Below are 22,720 nucleotides of genomic sequence, written 5' to 3' on the forward strand. Positions count from 1 at the left end.
CTGGGTGTGGGGTTTGGGGTGATCATAAATCTTTACATTTTATATATATATATATTTTTTTTTTTTGGCTGTGTTGGGTCTTCGTTGCTGCGTGTGGGCTTTCTCTAGTTGCAGCAAGTGGGGGCTACTCTTCGTTGTGGTGCGCAGGCTTCTCATTGCGGTGGTTTCTCTTGTTGTGGAGCATGGGCTCTAGGTGTGCGGGCTCAGCAGTTGTGGCACATGGGCTCAATAGTTGTGGCTCGCGGGCTGTAGAGCGCAGGTCCAGTAGTTGTGGTGCGCGGGCTTAGTTGTTAGTTGCATGTGGGATCTTCCTGGACCAGGGCTCGAACCCATGTCCCCTGCATTGGCAGGCGAGTTCTTAACTACTGCACCACCAGGGAAGTCCTACATTTTTTATATTTGAATTGGCTAGTGTTTGTGTATTACTTTTCAAATTTGAAAAATATGATAAGGCTACTTTCATTGAGGGCGCAAAGGTACAATAAAATCAAATAATCTTCTGCTCTTCAAACACTTTCTGATTCAAATAGCTGCAGAGTGGTGAAAAAAATTAATTTACCCAAGGATTGGAGAGTCCAAACAAGGGCTAATATAAAATTAAGAACACACCAGTCTACAAAACTGGAGCTGACTTGCTGGTTACCAAGTGAGAGACGAGAGATTTTAGAGGAGGAAGCTTGGAGGCGGAGGTTCACATCAGTGTTACTGTTACAACATGCACAATTCCCTCAGGTACTGTGGAAAATGAAATCATTATAATGATGAAGAAAAGGAAGTCCTTCGTTACAAAAACAAGCAGTAACTTGATGGATTTCATCACCCCCAAAAGGCAGCACTGACTAAAAAGTTAAAAAAAAAAGGTCCAGACACACTTAGGTAAAATATGTAAGGTCGTGGTTCAATTAATGGAAATCAAGAATTTGGGGGAGACAAACTTCTTTCCTTTTATTTTAAATTTTTAAAATCTTTTTATGCTTTCCTTTATATTAGTAATTACAATAGCAATGAATGTTTATTGTTAAAAATTCAGACAACAGAGAAGAGTAATGGGTGAAAAGTGAAAGCCCTCCACCCCCACTTCCACTCCTCAGGAAGAATGACCCTTATGAGTATATTGTGGCCCCTCCAGACCTTTTTTACAGACAAACAAAAAAACAGATGGTTAGACGGAGAAGCAGATATAGTTTCTTGGTATTTGTTTTGTTTTTTATTCTGCAACTTGCCTATCACTTAATGTATCAGGGACCTCCTTCCCTGACAGTAAGCACAAATGTACTTATTACATTCTTTGTAACAGCTGTGCAATTTATCAAGCCTGGGTATTCCATAATCCTTGAAATCATGACCCTCATTGAAAGACAGCACTTAGTTTTTCGTTACTTAATTCCATTTAGGTCATTAGTCTTTTATTTATTTATTTATTTTTGGCTGCACTGGGTGTTCATTGCTGTGCACGGGCTTTCTCTAGTTGCGGGGAGTGGGGGTTACTCTTCTTTGCAGTGCGCGGGCTTCTCATTGCAGTGGCTTCTCCTGTTGTGGAGCACGGACTCTAGGTGCGTGGGCTTCAGTAGTTGTGGCACATGGACTCAGTTGTTCCGCGGCGTGTGGGATCTTCCCGGACCAGGGCTCGAACCCGTGTCCCCTGCATTGGCAGGAGGATTCTTGACCACTGCGCCACCAGGGAAGCCCCATTAGTCTTTTTTTAAACATCCTATTTGGGAAGGTTTCACATTTTTTGAGGATGGATTAAAAACAAGATGCCACCTTTGCTACTTCAAAGTTTCGCTAGGAAAAGTTCCAAAATCATATACAATAATCTCAATAATAAACTATCTTCTGCTAACATATAATAAAAATATAGAGAGTATGAAGAAAAGAGGACAGCATTACCAAGAAAATCTGTGCTCCTCTCCAAAGTCAAATGAAAGTAACTACTTACAGCAAACACCAGGAGCAGCCTATGGCTAAAAGTTGAGTATAATTCTTGCACTATAATGTCAAATTTTTTCTACTATATGTCAAAAAATTTTAATTTTACTTTTCAAGTATTCAATAATAAAATAAGAATGTTTAAAATTTTAATAAGATTTCATTAGAAATGAAGAAGCCTGATAAATGCTTCATTCTTATTTCTAGAGAAGTTCATGGTCATATTCAGCTTTGGCCAAATTTTGTATTTTGACACTTGGCCATTCTGCATTTAGCCAGATAAGTAAGGCACTTCTAATTTCTATATACTCATAGAGAGGACTGTAAATGGATAGAAAGAGATCTGGAAGGACAAACCAATCAGATCATGGTGGTGCTATAGGTGGTGGTGATGACGATGACGATGATGGACAGTAATAGTTGAAATTTACACAGCACTCTCTATATGTCAAACACCATTTCTAAGTTCTTTACATAGTTTAACTCGTTTAATCCTCACACCGATCCTATGAGATGGGAACATTATTATTTCTACTTTTCAGATGAGGGAACTGAGGAACAGTGAGGCTTAGTAACCTGCCAAAGATCACGTAGCTGGTAAGAGGAAGACTGGGACTCCCACCCACACAGCCTGCTCTGGAGTCAACCCCTGGCCACTATACACATGGCCTCTAATAGCAGAGTAACAGCAGGCAGCTCTAGGGAGGCAGCACCAGAGGAAGGAGGGCCTGACGAAAGGCGGCTTTGGCTGCTATACTCCAAATACCTTTATAGAGCTAAAAGAATTTTACAGTAAATATTTCAATGTATTACTTGGAAAAAAATGGATACTTCATTTATAAGAGTTTTTTTTTTATAAGAGTTTCATTTACACAAGCCAAACTACTAAACTAAACTAAAATTTCATTTACTAGCAAAAAATTATGATAAGCATAGATTTTAATCAGGCCTTCTCTTAGTTTATCAAATCCTCCAACCCTTCAATATCAGTGGCAGGGAGAAAGGCAGGGAGAGAGGCTGTTTCAGTCCACACTATTAAAATGAGGACCTGCATATATACATGAGAAGGTAACTGCAGCTTCCTTAAACAGGGTAGAATTTCCATAGGAACAGAATTCCAAAGGAAAGGAAAATCTCTTCCTCTCAGTAAAGCATTAGGGCTACCATCATTCTGGGCCGAAAGCAGGGTCTGCACATTCAAATGTTGATCAGGATGAGCTGGGTGTGACAGCTGGGAGGGGTGGGGATTCTGGCAAATTGAACAAAGCATGCTCATCTAAGAGGATGCTTCCAGCCAGCTGCTGCCGTCTAGAACTACTGACCTAGTGTAGCCAAATCACCTAATTTTTCAAGAGAAGCCAGGAATACAGGTTTTTACATTAAATCTTCTGAATTTAAACTAAAATCTCCCCAAAATATCACGCAGGACAAAAACAAAAACAAAAAATCTGCAACTCTAATTTGCCCAAGGAGCCCATCAGTTTACAGCCTGTAGCTTATAGAGACACCTTATTAATGTTTCATCTAAAAAGACCAATTCTAGGTAACTAAAGTTTTCCCAGAAGTTGGAATATTTCCTCACAAATTCAATATGCATCTCAGAAGCCTCTAAGCTTCTAAAGAATTTTAGAGGCTTCATTACTAAGTCTCAGTAATCTACAACCCTTGCTAAAATATTTGCCCCCCAGCTACAGGAGTTCCAGTAATCATACAAACCATACCTCTGCCTCATGGCTAGGTATCTGAGGTCCAGGCACCCCTTAACGACGAGGCCATAATCTTGCAGGAGCTTGCTGGCATCTTCTGAACATCCTACTCCAACTTTTAAAATCGTGCCATCTGCCAAAACGTCCAGTAACGTTTTCGGTAGTGCCCTTCCTCCACAGATCAGCTTGGGCAAGCGAACCAAGGCACAGAAGCCACTTGGACAGGCCATTTGAAGGAGTGACAGAGGACTGGCTTTGCCTTCCGAATTCACCTGTAACAGAGGAAAACAGGGCCACAGTTCACACCCCAGCATAGGACCAAGTACAACATGAAAGTCTGGCAAAAAAGTCTAAGAGGTACAGTCTTAATTTCCCAGAGGGAACAACTGACCAGAGTTTGCCTCAAACCTAACGATGAGCCTTTGCTAACGAATGCAATGGACTCTAAGAAGCAGCAGCCTAAACAGAGGTTACCGGGGGCCCAAACATGAGCCTGAAATGAGCAGGCCATATAAATAGTGACCAGCTGACACAGAGCAGTGCTGGGACACATATCGGCAGAGTCATGTGAGACACACTGGTTTTAAAAAGCTAAGGGAATAAAAGGCTAAGGAGCAGAGCGCCAAATGATGATGTACTCTTTTCATTTTCTAGACTCTTTAATATACATGTTAGTAACTTGACTCATTTACTTGTCATCACTGCCTCAAGATCCGACTTTTATTTTTATTTTTTTGCGGTACATGGGCCTCTCACTGTTGTGGCCTCTCCCGCCGCGGAGCACAGGCTCCGGACGCGCAGGCTCAGCAGCCATGGCTCACGGGCCCAGCTGCTCCGCGGCATGTGGGATCTTCCCGGACCGGGGCACGAACCCGTGTCCCCTGCATCGGCAGGCGGACTCTCAACCACTGCGCCACCAGGGAAGCCCAAGATCCGACTTTTAAAAAGAGGTAGGAAATACAGTACCATCAGTAAGTGGTACCTGCCAATATAATAAATCGTAGTAGCACAGAGTGCTTTCTCAGCATTTTATGGTCACAAATGCTGTTCATAAAAAAAATGTATATTGAGCATAAGCTAGGATTCTGATATCTAAAGAAATGAAAATAACTTTATATTTTAACTGATCTAGTTTTAATCTTTTTGATGTAATAGATAAATTGGAGAAAGTGCTTAAAGCTAAGGAAATTATTCCCAGAAAAATTTACATTAATTAAAGGTTCCCTAAAGCTATCCACGGAACCCAGGTTAAGCATCCAATAAATTCCAATCCTTCTTATTTTCCAGGAGAGGAAATTTAAGGGCTACAGATGAAACAGTTTGACTAAACATGCAGAGATAATGGCAAAGTCAGAAGTGGAACCCAAATTTCCCAATCTGTACAACAGAGAAGAAACAGTCAAGATCAAGATCATGAAGAGCTGCTGTTAAAAACAAAATTGGGAGGGACTTCCTCCTCGACTTCTACTTCAGTGCTAAGTAAAACCACGGTTTAACTCAGAAAAGCTTTAGGATTCCCCTTCTCAGGCATTGTTTTATCATATCCTCAAATGGAAACATGCCAGTTTGATTTCCAAAGTGTCTATTTCTTGGAAGATCAACAAGACCCAGAAGAAACTTGACTACTGGTTCCTATTCTATAACAATTCATCTGGATGTGGCCAAATCACTTTTTTTTTTTTTATTAAAGCGTAATTCCCTCCCTCTATAATACTGGCTCTCTCCAAGAAAAAGCAGAAAATCTCTACTTCTAATATTTAGCACTGCTAATTTGACATAATACTCACTGCTAATTCCTAAGGCCAGATCTTTGAAAATCTTTTCAGTCAAGTTCCGTTGTCTAAAATACATTAAATAAATAGCTAGCTAGCTAGATAAGTTGTCCTTTTAATACTGTTTCTGGATTGTGCTTAAGATCCACTGTATTATAATTAAGGTTTTTCCACTAGGAATCCAAATGTTTATGATTCCAATAGGTACCCAATTTATACTGAATGTATGATTGGAAGAATATTGCTTCTAGCAGACTCAATTTGGCTTAAAGAATAAGGTATCTAGTCTTTTTTTTGGGGGGGGCTGTGTCAGGTCTTAGTAGCAGAACATGGGATCTTCGTTGCGGCATGTGGGATCTTTAGTTGCGGCATGTGGACTTCTTAGTTGCGGCATGCAGACTCTTAGTTGTGGCATGCAAACTCTTAGCTGTGGCATGCATGCAGGATCTAGTTCTCCCACCAGGGATTGAACCCGGGCTCCCTGCATTGGGAGCATAGAGTCTTACCCACTGGACTACCAGGGAAGTCCCAAGAATAAGATATCTAGTCTTAATTTCTTGTATTTCCCCCTTTTGCCAACATCTTTTTGCCTTGACATCACTTACCACCCATGGAAAATAATGAAACCCTTGGCTTACCAACATTGTATTTAATAGGAAAAAAAAAAACACATTTTAATTTCGTTAGCATTATGTAATCCAGGGGTCACTGGGTTTTTTGTTTGGTTTTTGATTAGTCGACTCATAAGAAATGTTTGGGACATACACAATACATGTACATATGCATTTATAAATCATATAAATGTAGTACTATACTAACGTGTTAAGACATTATGAAAAACACACGAAAGTAAAAATTTGAAATGAATGATTTCAGTGATTCACTCACAGAGGACTGGTTTAGGGATCCTCCTTCCTGAGGGCCAGTGATCATCCATTTTAGCTTCAGGGATCTTACAAATCCAGAGCAAATAAAACATTATGGAAAAGTCCGCGATTCTTTAAATGACCCCACAATGGCAGCAGGGAGCAAAAAATAATCTGAGACCATATTCTGGGCTGGAACAAGGTTAACTATCTGTGGAGGTTATATGTCAGTTAAACTAGACCATGGCTCGAGACAGGAATGAGCTTGTCCTGTTCAAGTGACAGAATGAAGGCTCAATGAGGCCGGAAAGTAGTAAGAGGAAGAGAAAAGGAGACAAAATCAGAGATGCTGACAGAGGCAAGAGCATGTGAGTCCTTAAGAACACATAAGTAATTAAGACATCTTGGTTTTATAAGAAGCAATGGAGGCTTTTCAAGCAGGGGACTGAGACGATCAGATTAGCATTTTTAAAAGATCACTTTGCTTACTCTATGGAGAAGGGATCATAGGTATATGAGTCCAAGTAGGGAGGCCAGTCAGGAGGCTACTACAAAGGTCCAAATAAGAGACTCTTGAGGGTTGGACTAGGAAGGAAGTAGAGGAGATGTAGAGAAGTACATGGATGCAAAATCTATTTTGGAAATAACAAGGGTAATACTTCCTAAATGGAAATGAAGGGTTAATAGTAAGGAAAAAGGAGGGGACTTCAAGCCTGAAGCCTGGGCCTGCAGAAGGATGCTCTTGGGAAAATGACCTTCACTTCATTCAGTCTTTTTTACACCAATTACTTTGCACCTGTTAAGCAAGGCAGTCTATAGCCAGAGACTCCAGAAAAAATCAGGCAGGAGTCAGGGGCCAGAAATCTATTTAACATCTCCCTCTCCCCCAGAAGAAAGGCAATAATAGCTTCTAAAACATGGCAGAATCCTCATTTTATACAGGTGATTTATCCATACTTACACATCACCATGGGTAACTCGGGGGAATCTGGAAACGCATACCTCTATCTGGTAGAATGCTGTGTTATTTCCTGCTTTCTATAACCACTTCTTTGAATTTCCACATATTTTGCCATTAAAGAAACTTAACATATTATAACTGCCTTTTTGTGTCTGACTTTCAATCATATCACTTCTGTTAGACAAACCTTAGCAGGGAGGATGTCTCTTGATTTTAATCTTAAAGGTGGAGAAGACTAGGGATAATACAGGTTTGGGAAGAAAAATCGAGAGGTCTGTTAGGAACATGTTAAGTCTGAGATGACTATTAGACATTCAAGGGAGATGTCAAGTAGACGGGTGGATGTAAAGGGCTGGAGTTCTAATTTTGAGAGTCTTCAGCCTATCAATGATATTTAAAGCTACAAAATTAGATGAGGTCACTTAGAAAAAGAATATAGATCAGAGGACATAAATTAGTAGTCCTTGGACCTGTCTGCTGACCCACAGGTGTTTAATATTATATATTTCTTTCATCTCCACATTTTAAAAACTTATGCCAGAACTTTTAAATTGCAGTGGAGTCCACATTTTAAAAAAATCTATATATCGAGCTTCTTTTTAAAGAACTGGACAATCTGGCAACACTTGGCTTGAACTGTATAGCAGCTTCCTCATTTATATAAGGCATGAATTCTCTAATTCACCATAATGTCTTCTCAACACTGAAGCCAACTGTCATTTCCCATTTATCATTGTATTTGTAAACCACTGTTTTTCCAGCAAAGAAATATTTCTCAGGATCCATGTCTCTATAAAACTAGGAAAATGGAAGATAGATCACAGAGGTCTTGTGTTTAAAGAAAAAAGGGAGGGAGCATACTTCTGTATGAAATTGAAGAATACTCCTATGCATTCAAAAATGCAAACAATCACTCTACATTGCCCATTTACATTTCCTGTCTGGACCTTGTAGGCATCTGAGTTTGCAGTCCCTGGGGTGGATACAGAAGAGACCAAGGCTAAGTCAACTCAATATTTGGATGTGAGGTAGAAGGGGGATCAGAAAAGGAAAAAGAAGGAAGAACAGTAAGACAGAAGATAGGAGAGTATGATGGCATGAAAGCCAAAGAGAATGTCTCGTGCAGGAATTATGCAGATGCTTTTGAGAGCTAGAATAACATGAGTCCAAATAAGTGTCCACTGGACTGGAAAACAAGAAAGCCATCAACTTCATCCGTTTCAGTGGAGTAGTATGGTAGGATGTCAGATTAGAGTAGGTCGAAGAATAAATGGAGAATAGCAAATTATACCCAAACAAGTAGATGAAAAGAAATAATAAAGAGCAGAAATCAGTGTAATGGAACAAACATACAATAAAGATCAACAAAGCCAGAAGTTGGTTCTCTGAAAAGACTAATAACACTGATAAACCCATGGAAGGAGTAATCAAGAAAAAAAAAAAAGAGAAGCAAATAAGCATTGTCAAAAATGTCCTTACATAAAAAAAAAAAAAAAATGTCCTTACATATCCATCAGATAGGAAAAAAAAAAAAGTCACTGGATATTATAAACAAGTATATGCCTGTAATTTAAAATTTTGAAAGAAGACACATTTAGATGAAAAATAAAATTTATCAAAACAGACATGAAGAAATAGAAAATATGAATAGCCCCAAAACTATTTAAAAAATTGTATTCATAATTCAAAAATTTCCCTCAAAAGAAAACTCCAGATGGCTTCACCAGTAGATTCTAATCAAACATTTAAGGAAAAAAGAATGACAATCTTACACAAACTCTTCCAGAGAACACAAAACCAAGGAACAGCCCTAACTTGTATGAGCCCAGCATAACATTTTTATCAAAATCTGACAAGGTCATTTCTAGAAAGGAAAATTATAAGCCAATATCACTCATGAATATAGATTATTTTTAAAACACTAGTGAAGTGAATTCAGCAATGTATAAGGAGAATAAGACATCATGACCCAGTTGGATTTATGCCAGGAATTCAAAAATCAATGTATTTTCACCACAAGAACAGAATAAAGGAGAAAAACTACATACTCATTTCAAGAAATTCAGAAAAGGCACTTAATAAAACTCAACAACTATTCATAATTAAAAAGAAAAACTTTTTAAAAATTGAAGTATAATTGATTTACAATATTGTGTTAGTTTCAGGTGTACAGCAAAGTGATTCAGTTTTATATATATATATATATTTCAAATTATTTTCCATTATATGTTATTATAAGATATTAAATCTAGTTCCCTGTGCTATACAATAAATCCTTGTTGCTTATCTATAATAGTTTAATAGTTTATGTCTGTTAATCTCATACTCCTAGTTTATCCCTCCTCCACCCCCTTTCCCCTTTGTTAATCATAAATTTGTTTTCTATGTCTGTGAGTCTATTTCTGTTTTGTATATAGATTCATTTATCATTTTTAGATTCCACATATAAGTGATATCCTATTAATATTTGTACTTCTCTGTCTGACTTACTTTACTTAGTATGATATTCTCTAGGTCCATTCTTGCGGCTGTAAATGACAATATCTCATTCTTTAAAAAAAAAAAAACAAAAAACTTGGGAATTCCCTGGTGGTCCAGTGGTTAGGACTCCACACTTTCACTGCCAAGGGCCCGGGTTCAGTGCCTGATCAGGGAACTAAGATTTCACAAGTTGTGTGGCGCAGCCAAAACAAAACAAAACAAAACAGAAAAGCTCTTAAGAAACCAAGAATAGAATTGAATGTATTTAATCTGTAAACAAACCTACTGCAGATATCGTACTCAATATGAAAATGTTGAAAGCTGTCAATCTGAGATAGAGAATAAGTCAAGGATGCCTACTGTCACCACTCACACTGAGCACTATATTGAGATCCTCGCCAGTTCAGCAAGGCAGGAAAAGAAATACAAACTGTAAGGACTGGAAAAAAAATTGTCACTTCACAGATAATATAATAGTTTATATAGAAACCCAAAAGAATCTAAAAGTAATTAGAATTAATAAGTGAGTTTAGTAAGTTCCTTAATATAAGAGAAATACATATAAAGTTACATTTCTATATACCAGAAAAAACACAACTTTAAAAAAAATTAATTAATTTATTTGTTTTTGGCTGCGTTGGGTCTTCGTTGCTGTGTGTGGGCTTTCCCTAGTTGTGGTGAGTGGGGGCTACTCTTCGTTGCGGTGCGCAGGCATCTCATTGCGGTGGCTTCTCTTGTTGTGGGGTACGGGCTCCAGGTGTGCAGCCTTCAGTAGTTGTGGCGCACGGGCTTAGTTGCTCCGTGGCATGTGGGATCTTCCTGGACCAGGGCTCGAACCCATGTCCCCTGCATTGGCAGGCGGATTCTTAACCACTGCACCACCAGGGAAGTCTCACAACATTTTTTAAGATTTCATTTATAACAGAATTATTTTAATCACAGAAAACTACAAATATATTATTAAGAGAAGTTAAAGATCTAAATAAATATTCTTAGATTATGAAACTCAATGTTGGAAAGAAGTCAATTCCCCACAAACTGATCTATTGATCCAATGCAATCTTAATCAAAATATCAAGAAATTGTTTTTGGTAGAACCTGAAAAGCTGATTCTAAAATGTATAACGAAATGCAAAGGACCAAGACTATCCAAGACCCTCCGGGAAAAAAACAAGATAGAAAGTCTTGCTGCGGCAGATATCAAGAGTCATTATAAAGCAACAGTAACTAAGACAGTTTGTGATCACCGGCGGAAGAACAGAAAAATAGACTACTAGAGTGTCCAGAAATAGATCTATTCATATAGAGATACGTGTTTGGGGACTTCCCTAGTGGTGCAGTGGTTAAGAATCCGCCTGCCAATGCAGGGGACACAGGTTCGAGCCCTGGTCTGGGAAGGTCCCACATGCCACGGAGCAACTAAGCCCGTGCACCCCAACTACTAAGCCTGCGCTCTAGAGCCCACGAGCCACAACTACTAAGCCCACGTGCCACAACTACTGAAGCCTGCATGCCTACAGCCCGTGCTCCGCAACAAGAGAAGCCACTGCAACGAGAAGCCCACGCACCTCAACGAAGAGTAGCCCCGGCTGGCCACAACTAGAGAAAGCCCGCACCCAGCTACAAAAACCCAACGCAGCCAATAAATAAATAAATAATTTATTTATTTAAAAAAAGAAAATGAAAAAAAGAGATACCTGTTTTACGGTAAAGTGGCATTGCACAGCAGTGAGATTTATCTTTTCAATCAGTGGTGCTAGGACAATTGGATATCCATAAAAAGAAAAAATGAAACTCAACCCTACCTCACATCATACACACAAAAATCAATTCTGGATAGATTATAAATCTAAATATGCAATGTTAAAACCACAAAACTCTGGCTTCCCTGGTGGCGCAGTGGTTAAGATTCCACCTGCCAATGCAGGGACACAGGTTCGAACCCTGGTCCGGGAAGATCCCACATGCCATGGAGCAACTAAGCCCGTGCGCCATAACTACAGAAGCCTGCACACCTAGAGCCCGTGCTCCGCAACAGGAGAAGCCACCGCAGTGAGAAGCCCACGCACCATAACGAAGAGCAGCCCCCGCTAGCCGCAACTAGAGAAAGCCTGTGCGCAGCAACAAAGACCCAACACAGCCAAAAATAAATGTTAAAAAAAAAAAAAAAAAGACTGGTAAGAATCTGAAAAAGAATTTACTGATGTCTCTCTGTAAGTGAATCAAGTGGATGTACAGCAGCAAGAAACAGCATTGAAAATCAGCTATACACCGTTATAAAAATAAATTCCCCCCCCCAAAAAAAAGACAGAGAGAGAGAGAGAAATTCTTACAGAATTCGTTCAGGGGCTGTGATGCAACCTGGACAGACCACATCTAGATCCACAGCTGGATGGGACCTAAGGCTGCACACTCGTGGGGCTGAGAGGCTTGGTGAGGATGGGCCAGCAAATGCAGCCCCTTTAGAGTAATACTGCCTGGTCCCCATTCCATGGGTCCCAAATCTCCAGGTGCTGGGGACCCTTCCTACAGCTAAAACATGCATGGGACACCCAGAGGATGGTACACCGGCTGATGGGGAAGAGTTTGGAAAAGGCACCTCATCTCCTCATCTCCTGGTGGTCGGGTTACCCCCTCCAGCCTCTTTCCTAACAATCTCCCCACTTGGGGAAGTCAGCACCTTCAACATCCTGTTTCACACAGTTTGGAATTTGTCCAGAGGATGAAGTGGAAGGGGGTGAACCAATGAGAGACAAGCCCTAGTTGTTTGGACAGGCACATGCCACTCTAATTTCCAATCAGGAAGAGGAACTGACCAAAGGCTCAGCCTGCTCCGGGAACCAGAATAGGGCTTGAAGCAATCCTGCTGTTTTGGGGCCAGTTCCCAAAACAACAAGTTGAAAAATGGAGCTCAGGGGCACTGCAATTCAGAAAACTGCAGGGTTGTAAATGATACCTATTGTCAAAAAATGTCTTGAGGTAAGTCATCAAAAAGGACTTGTAAGCAAGGCAGAATTGCAGGAAAGGAATTTCAAGAGGTAGATTGGACCTGCCATTAAAGCACATGAAAAGCGGCTGCACTTCGCCAATGATGCAGTTGGCCAAAAAGGGCGTATGCGTTTTTCCTGATATTCAGGAAAAACGCATACGCCCTTTTTGGCCAACCAAACAGGTGGACAATGCAAATCAACACTATAAAGAGGTATCACTTCGCATCAGTCAGAAGGGGCATCCTCACAAAGTGTAAAAACCAGAAATGCAGGACAGCGTGTGGAGAAGGGGGAGCCCTGTTATGCTCATGGTGGGAATGTAAATTGCCAACGGCCACTCTGGAGAAGTGTATTGTGTTTAATAAAAAATCTAAAAAACAGAGCTACAGAGCATACGGCACTTCCAATCATGGGCGTATATCTTGGGAAAACCAAACATCGACAGGACACAGGCATCCCAACGTTTAGTGCTGCTCTGTTTACAAGAGCCTTGACTTGGATACAACCTAAATGTCCTTGGAAGGAAAAAATGGATAGAAGATGTGGTACTTATGTACGATGGAATATTACTCAGCCATGAAATCAATGAAATAAGGCCAGTTGCAACAACTTGGGTGGACTTAGGTATGATCATTCTAAGTGACATAAGTCAGACAGAAAAAGAGACATCATAAGTTATCACTTATAGGTGGAATCTAAAAATGGCTACACGTGAACTAAATTACAAAACAGAAACAGAGTCAAACATTTAGGGTTTCCCTGTTGGCGCAGTGGTTAAGAATCTGCCAGCCAATGCAGGGGACACAGGTTCGAGCCCTGGTCTGGGAAGATCCCACATGCCACGGAGCAACTAAGCCCGTGCGCCACAAATACTGAGCCTGCACTCTAGAGCTCGTGGGCCACAACTACTGATCCCACGTGCCACAACTACTGAAGCCTGCACGCCTAGAGCCCGTGCTCTGCAACAAGAGAAGCCACTGCAAGCCCGTACACCGCAATGAAGAGTAGCCCCCGCTTGCCACAATTAGAGAAAGCCTGCATGCAGCAATGAAGACCAAACGCAGGCAAAAATAAATAAATAAAATAAGTAAATTTATATATATAAAAAAAAAACCCAAAAAACTCCAAGAAAATAACAGGAGAGTATATTCATGACTAGGGATAAGGTAAGACTTGTTACACGGCACTATATATAGATCTTCTGATCATCAAGCTTTAACAATAAAAGGATGTAAAGGCAATCCACAGAATGGGGGAAGACATTTACTGTACATTTAACTCACAAAGGGTTCATAACCAAAATATATAAAGAACTATAAATCAGTAAGAAAAAGACAACTCAATAGAAAAAGAGGCAAGAGACTTGAACAAGTACTCCATAAAAGAAGATATCAAAATAATCAATAAAATATAGAAAGATGCTCAATCTCAGTACTGGTCAGGGACATGCAAATTAAAACCACAATGAAATATTGCTACACATCCTACTACATCCATTAGGATGGCTAAAATTTTTAAATCTGACAGTACCAAATGTGGACAAGGATATAAGACAAAGGGAATTTTCATACAGTCTTGGTGAGAGATTAAATTAGTAGAACCACTTCTGAAAACAGCTAGAAACAATAGGTACACTCATTACTACTGATGAGGGTAAACTAGTTAAAACCACCTTGGAAAACAATTTGGCATTATTTATGAAAGTTAAAGATATATATACAAACTCTATGACCTAGAACTCCACTCATAGATACATATGCCCAATAATAATAAGTGCATTTGTTCACTGCAGCATTCTTTGTAAGAGCCCCAAACTGTAAACAACCCAAAAGTCCATCAATATTAGAACGGATGAATAAATCATGATATATTTACACAATGGACATATGGCAGTGAATCACAGTCACACACAACATGGGTAAATCTCACAAACGTAATGTTGAACAAAAGAAGCCAGACACAAAATACACACACGATAGTTTCATTTACATTAAATTTAAAAAGCAGACAAAACTCGGGCTTCCCTGGTGGCGCAGTGGTTGAGAGTCCGCCTGCTGATGCAGGAGACACGGGTTCGTGCCCCGGTCTGGGAAGATCCCACATGCCGCGGAGCGGCTGGGCCCGTGAGCCATGGCCGCTGAGCCTGCGCGTCCGGAGCCTGTGCTCCGCAATGGGAGAGGCCACAACAGTGAGAGGCCCGCATACCCTCCCCGACAAAAAAAAGCAGACAAAACTCAATTATCGTGCCTAGGCATGCATTTTTTTTTTTTACATCTTTATTGGAGTATAATTGCTTTACAATGGTGTGTTAGGACATGCATGTTTAAGTAGTAAAAGTATAAAGAAAAACACGAAAGTAAATACCATAAAATCAGGATAATACTAACCCTTGGTGGGAGAACAGTGATTACTAGGGGTCCCAAGGGGAGCTTCTGGGGTACTAGCAAATTCTGTTTCTTGACCTAGTTTCCAGTTACACAGCTGTTTTCTTTAGTGAAATCATTTAGCTCTTTGTTTTTGTTTCAGGCACTTTTCTTTTTTTTTTTTTTTTGCGGTACGCGGGCCTCTCACTGTTGTGGCCTCTCCCGCTGCGGAGTACAGTCTCCGGACGCGCAGGCTCAGCGGCCATGGCTCACGGGCCCAGCCGCTCCGCGGCATGTGGGATCTTCCCGGACCGGGGCATGAACCCGTGTCCCCTGCATTGGCAGGCAGACTCTCAACCACTGCGCCACAAGGGAGGCCCAGGCACTTTTCTTGATGTGTTTTATTTCACAATAAAAAAAGATTAAAAAAAAAAAGACTCAATGGGTAGGTTAAATAGCAGATTACACAAAACTAAAGAAAGAAAAAGGGAACTATAAAAGAGACCTGAAGAAATTGTACAGAATGAATCCAGAGAGACTAAGATACGTTAAATATAAAAGAGATTACCAGACATGTAGGAGAGCAGAAAAAGTTCAGAATATAGCTGATTTAATTCCAGCAAGAAAGAAGAAGGAAAAAAAAAAGGAAGAAGAAGAAGGTGAAAGAGGAGGGGTAGGAAGAAGAGGAGAAGGAGGAGGAGAAGAAGAAAAAACAGGGTAAAGGCAATCTTCAAAGAGAATTTAAAAATTGATATGATACCAATCCTTACATCTAGGATATCTCTCAGAATCCCAAACAGGAAATACAGAAAGATAACAACACTAGTCTCATGACAGCGAATCTTCAGAACCAGCAACTCAAAAAGATCTTAAAAGGAGCTACCAAAAATTAGATTACCTATAAAGAATCAACATTTACACTCACAGTTATTTTCAACAGCAACAATGGAAGCCAGAAGAAAGTGGAATGCGATCTTGAAAATGATAAGTTGCTAAACTAGAATTTCATATCCAGCGAAAATATCTTCGAAGATCAAAAGCAAAATAAAGACACTTTCAAAACAATAATAATTAAGTTTACTATCAATGACCTCTCAAGAAATGAACTTCTAAAGGACAACCTTAAAGAGAATATGCCAGAAAGTTCTGAGATATAAGGAAAGATGAGCAAAGAAAAAGGTAAACACTTTGGTAAATTGAAATGAATACTGACTGTGTAAAACAAGAACAAAAACAATAACTAAGCAAATACTTACACAAAAGTGAATGAAAGAGAAAACAAATCAGAAATGGAAGAATGAAAAGAAGGAGGATGGATGAAAGTTCTTCTGTGGCAGCAATCAGAGAAATGCAATCACACCTGAAGGGAATGTGGCATCAGAAGAAGTTCAATACATTCCAAAGCCATAAGGAACTGGGTTTTGGATTATTTGCCACTTAAACGTACTCTGCTACAGTGATTAAACATATTATTATTAAATCGATTGCATTACTATTCACTTCAGACTACCCTGTTGTTGCTGCAGTTATACTTCACTTGGTAGGATAATCAAGGTGTTTGGCAAATGTGAATTTTCCTAATCTACTAAAGCTCACTGTTTACTAATGTTTTCTTCTATGGTTGTTGGTGTAAATATGTCTAAAATGATATAGAAATATGTTTATTTCTAAAATGATATAATTCTTATACACAATAAACAAAAGGTGCCCAATCCTTTCCTGATGGCCCAAGGTCATTGGTATAAACTACTACTGCTATTGCTGATATAAAGAAATACCCTCGAGAACTCCCTGGCGGTCCAGTGGCTAAGACGCTACACTTTCAAGCAGAGGGCACAGGTTCAATCCCTGGTCAGAGAACTAAGATCCCGCAAGCCGTGCAGCGCACGGCCAAAAAAGAAAAAAAAGAAATACCCTCAGTAGCTCCTTAAGGCCTTATGTGACTACTAAACCTTGCCCACATTGTCAGGTGTTGTCTTCTTGGTCATCATTGTACTGGCATCTTTAGTTCCTCCTACCAACCTGTGATCTGATTTTGTGGCAGCAATTCTGCTTAGGGCCTCTTTCGATTACACTTCCTGGCTCTTGACTGTATTCCAGATACCCAGAAGACATAGATCACAGAATTTTGGCAAGGTATGCTGAATTAATAAGAGATGATAACTGTGATTTATTTATATTTTGTAGTATCTTCTGTTGCAAGGAGATTAAAGTTCACTCTGTGAGTCAGAATGACAGAAGAGTAGATGTACCATATTATCCTCATCACAACTATGTAACAACTCCCCCAAAGTAATAGCTATTAGAAAAATTAACCGATGGCTAAGGAAAACCAGCTCAAATGCTGGTTACTAGCTTCACAGCCTTGGGCAAGTAACTAAACCTTTTAACACTTCCTATCTGTAAAGAAATAATAACAGTATCTTCCTACGAACGATTATTGTCAAAATTAAATGAGATAATGAAAAAAAACACAATATAATACCTGGCTTAGAGTAAATAGTGTCTAGCATTTAAACTATTATCTTTTTAAATCCCAATTTGTGTAATAAACACATATTTAACTAGACCTCCTTAACTATCTTCTCCATGGCATCCTATGAAAATACTATTAAAAATATTAACAGTAGCTAATATATAATGAGCAATTACTCTCTGTTAAAATTGTGCTGAAGTCTATACAGGGATTATCTATTTGAATCCTTAAAAAAGCTCTGGGCGGTAGATACCATTACACACACACACCCACACACCCACACCCACACACCCACACACACACACACACACACACTCCGCTACAGATAAGTACACTGAGGCTCAAAGAGGTTAAGTACTTGTTCAAGTTCACAGAATAAGTGGTGAAAATGGACTCATGTAGCTCAGACTCCAGAATCCATGATTATAAGCACTCCCCTATCCTGAGAAGAGAAGCCGCTTCTCCTTCTGCTCAAATCTATTTACAAATAAGTTGAGCACAAGCTAATTCTCCTTTAATCTTATCCTCTATTTGACTATTCAAGGTCCCTAGCTGGAAAAGCAGAAAAGATACGTTTCGTTTTTTGCCTTTTAACTTACCCACTCACAGTCGATTCCAAGCACTGGAAAATCTTCTAACTCACTCCTAAGCAAGGGCTCAATTTGATCCCACTCCGCCTCCTGAGACACAGTCGCCACCTTTGCTCTAAGGATCCTCTCTTCCCACGAGGCTCTGGGGGCACTGGAGTGCTGCTGGTCCTCTGCTGGAGTGGGCCGCTCTCTCCTGCCTGGCACTTTCGGCTGCTGCTGTGACAGCTGCTGCTGGGTCACACGACTTGCTTTACTCCTCCGACGCTGGATGCCTTTCCACAGGACAAACCCCCCGACAGCCATACCAAGAAGGGTGGTCACTGTCAAAGCCACTAAGTGTTTAGACATCTTCAACTTTTCTGTTGTTTAGGAAAGCATATCACTAATCCCACAATCTGCAAAACAAATGGCAACAATATATTCACATACAGAATTTAAAGGTCCACGGATACAAGTCCCCCCCAACCCCACAAAAGACGTTGCATTCACAATCCATGTGCTCACAAACTAAAACAATTGCTACAAATTTCCACATGAAACAGTGATATTTTAAAATATTTTCCCCCTTTTGTATGTCCTGTACTCCATCTCTATCTCCATCCAAGAAAAACCCCCTGCCCTCTACCAGTTGCCCAGGGCTCTCTTAATCCTATAAAATCACATCAATCAAAACAGAATAAACTAGACTCTTACTTCCACTTGCTGATTTATTGTGAGTAAATTTTAGTTAATGGATCTTCCTCAGGGTGTTTGTGTTTGAACCTTCAATCTCTAAGAGTTGAATGGAAACTTCTGCTTTGCAATTTAAAAAAAATCTAGGGCTTCCTTGGTGGTGCAGTGGTTAAGAGTCTGCCTGCCAATGCAGGGACATGGGTTTGAGCCCTGGTCCGGGAAGATCCCACATGCTGCGGAGCAACTGGGCCCGTGTGCCACAACTACTGAGCCTACGTGCCACAACTGCCGAGCCTGCAAACCTACAGCCCGTGCTCCACAACAAAGAGAAGCCACCACAATGAGAAGCCCTCGCACCGCAACGAACAGTAGCCCCTGCTCGCCACAGCTAGAGAAAGCCCGTGCGCAGCAACAAAGACCCAACGCAGCCAAAAATAAATAAATAAAATTTTAAAAAAATCTAATCATCTGCAACTGGTAGGGGGACTTTTACTTTTCTAGGAGGCGTGGCTGGTGAGGGATGGAGCAAACAGGCTTGAGTGCACATGGATTTTCCGTTGCTCCAGAGGTCTCGGTAGTTCTCCGTGGAAACACACTCAGTTATTGAGGGTAAGCTAGGACAGTACAAAAGGGAAGACAGGACTAGAAAAGAAAAAGAAAAGAACAGAACTTAGAGAGCCAGGATGTTCAGGAGGAGGTTGTAAATTGAAATGTCCACAGGGTCCAAACAGGATAACACAAATAAGTGAAGCAAGCCAAGTGCAAGAGAAAACTGACACAGACATCCTATTAAATATGTAGGAACTGTCTTCCTTTCTATCACAAAATAGCCTCTTTTCCATTTTCTGTACGTGAAATAAAACTCATATTTTATGGCAAGACAAGAAAAATTTAAACAAAAAATTTTTTTCTATCCTTTGGTCTCCTCTCTCCTCCCACTGTGCACTGTGTATCTATCTACATTATGCATTAACCTAACCTTCCCCATTGAGAGAAATACCTGCTCACCCATAAAGAGCAATATTCTAGCATCAATAAGACAACTCCTTAAAGCTGCCATTCCTTCTTGATCTCATAAGGGGTCACATGGCACTTAGATCTGGATCATGTAAACTGCCAATAATACAGCATTTGATGTACAGCCTCTGTCTCAAAAAACTTATATAAATGCGCCTTGACTTCTAAGGGGAGGAACAGGTCTCAGAGCTTTCTGAGATGCTCTTCCTGGGTTATAATCCTCAAATTTGGCTCAAATAAAATCTTCCATTTCTTTCTTAGACGAACTGATTAATTTTTTCATCAATGCTTATTACAATGTGGTCTTTCTCCATCTATCTCTTGTTTTCCTATTTTTGACAGAAAAATAGGCATATACAACTATCTCTGTACTATTTTAAAAAACAACAGTAAATGTGTAACAATAAATGGTAAGTGGCCTTTGGCCTCAGTAATGGAGAGAAAACATGGGAGAGCAACCATTCAGCACAAGGTGTTCATCCTGTTTGTGAAGAAGGCCCAGTGTGGTCAGATTACCCTGATTACTCAAGAAAAGTTAGATATCTGAATTTTATGTGAAATATCACCATTTTTAAGTGTTAGCAACAAATTTAGAGTTTTTGAAACATTGTACCAGCCAAATAAAAACATTTTGGGCTCTGGGTTACCCATCTGTAGGCTCTGACCTAAAATCTATACTGCCCAAAGACACAGTGACCTATTAGACCCTGCCTACACTTCTCTATGGCTGAGCGTTTCCCATTTAATGGGAATTCCTTTTTTTTTTTTGGACATGCTGTGGGGCATGTGGGATCTTAGTTCCCTGACCAGGGATTGAACCCAGGCCACAGTGGTGAAAGCTCGGGATCCTAACCAAGAGACTACCAGGGAACTCCCAATGTGCACTACTTTTATCAATTTTTAAAAGCGTCAACAACAAATTTTTAAAAATAATTTAATATTTACAACAACCCTGGGCTATAATTATGCCTACAGAGATATTCATCAATGGAGAGGAAAAATGGAATCACAACAATTATTACAGTACTAATGAAAACAATAAAATGGCTATGCTGTTTTTAAAATATTTACTTTTTTGCAGAAACTATGCTTAAGTATTCATACGTACTTTGTCCAGCACTTTTATTGAAGAGGAAACTGAGACTTAATGAGTTTAAAGAACTTGCATAGAGAGATTTCTAGTTAAAATACTCTGAGAAGACATAAAAACCCTTCCCTTTCTCACTCTAAACAATACAAATGTTGGAGAAAACATTAAAAAGATAATAAGGGGCTTCTCTGGTGGCACAGTGGTTAAGACTCCGTGCTCCCAATGCAGAGGGCCCAGTCTCGATCCCTGGTCAGGGAACTAGATTCCACATGCTTGCTGCAACTGAGCACATGCCACAGCTAAGGAGCCAGCAGGCTGCAAGTAAGGAGCCCGCCTGCCACAACTAAAGAGCCCACATGACGCAACTAAGACCAAACCCAACCAAATAAATAAATATTTTAAAAAAAGATAATAAAAGTTTAATACACAGTTAAACTTAAAAAGAAGAAAGGGAAATCATCAAGTGTCAGAAATGGAAGAAGGGAACCCACAGTGGGTAGGAGATAAAGCTGGGCAGAGACCAGAACTCATACCAGCCCCAGTGCTGGAGAATATCACCAGCCCAGGGACAGAAGTCTAGGCCACAGGCCCAGGGCACAGTGGAGATGCAGGAGAGTGTTGCCTTGTCCATGAACAAGAACCTGTAAGTGTTCACCTACTATGGTCCAGGCAAGACATCTGCCCAAGGCTGAGAATATGAACACAGTCCCTTGAAGATCGGCCAAAGTGGTGGAGTAGAAAGACCCTGAGCTCACTTCCTCTCACAACCACACCAAAACCACAACTATCTGCAGAACAACCATCTATGAAAAAGACCAAAACCTCCCAGAAAAGATCGTCTACAACTAAAGACACAAAGAAGGAACCACAAGATGAGTAGGAGGGGACATGATATAATCAAGTCCCATACTCCCAGGTGGGCAATACACAAACTGGAGAATAATTATAGTGCAGACGTGGGAATTCCCTGGTGGTCCAGTTGTTAGGACTCCACTCTTTCACTGCTAAGGGTGTGGGTTTGATCCCTGGTCACAGAACTAAGATTCTACAAGCCATGTGGTCAAAAAAAAAAAAAAAGTTATAGTGCAGAAGTTCTCCCACAGAAATGAGAGTTCTGAGCCCCACGTTAGGCTCCCCAGCCTGGGGGTCCTGCAGCAGGAAGACTAGCCCCCAGATCATTTGGCTTTGAAGGCCAGCCGGGCTTAATTTCAGGAAGGACTGTGGGAAATACAACTTCACTCTTAAAGGGCACACACAAGATCTTACATGCACCGGGACTCAGGGCAAAAGCAGTAACTTGATAGGAGTCTGAGTCAAACCTACCTGCTGGCCTTGGAGAGGTGGGAAGCCGGCCGTAGCTGACAACAGCTACATTTGGCAGCTCAGTCACATTTGGAAGCCAGTGCTGGTGGGTGTGATCTTGGGCTCCTCCCTCTAGCCATTACAGCCAAGACCTAGCCCCATCCAATAGTCTGTAGGCAGCAGTGCTGGGATGCCGCAGGCCAAACAACTAACCGAGTGTGGACACAGCCCCACCCATAAGCAGACAGGCTTCCTAAAGTCCTCCTGAGCCCACAGCCTCCTCTAAACACTCCTCTAGACAGGACCTTGCCCACCAGAGGGCCAAGACCCAGCTCCACCCACCAGTGGGCAGACAGTGGCCCTGCCCTCCAGGAAGCCTGCACTAGCCTCTAGACCAGCCTCAGCCACCAGGGGACAGACACCAGACACAAGAAAACCACAATCCCACAGCCTGTGGACCTAGCCTGCCCACAGCAGGCTAGAACCTACCCTGGGACCAGCTGGG

General features: G+C 40.7%; 1 protein-coding gene across 3 annotated transcripts in view; it reads right to left on the reverse strand.

The window, feature by feature from the left end:
- Nucleotides 1-22,720, reverse strand: part of EXD2 (exonuclease 3'-5' domain containing 2) — a 93,568-nt gene that overhangs the window by 16,062 nt on the left and 54,786 nt on the right. For all 3 annotated transcript variants that reach the window (XM_033851010.2, XM_033851011.2, XM_033851009.2), the window contains exons 2-3: nucleotides 18,144-18,529; nucleotides 3,651-3,907 (exon numbers count right to left, since the gene is read on the reverse strand). In XM_033851010.2, the coding sequence (XP_033706901.1) occupies nucleotides 3,651-3,907; nucleotides 18,144-18,482 (596 nt within the window). In that variant the 5' untranslated portion in view covers nucleotides 18,483-18,529. The remainder of the gene's footprint in view (nucleotides 1-3,650; nucleotides 3,908-18,143; nucleotides 18,530-22,720) is intronic.

Source organism: Tursiops truncatus, chromosome 2 (assembly GCF_011762595.2).
Source record: "Tursiops truncatus isolate mTurTru1 chromosome 2, mTurTru1.mat.Y, whole genome shotgun sequence".
Lineage (NCBI taxonomy): Eukaryota > Metazoa > Chordata > Mammalia > Artiodactyla > Delphinidae > Tursiops > Tursiops truncatus.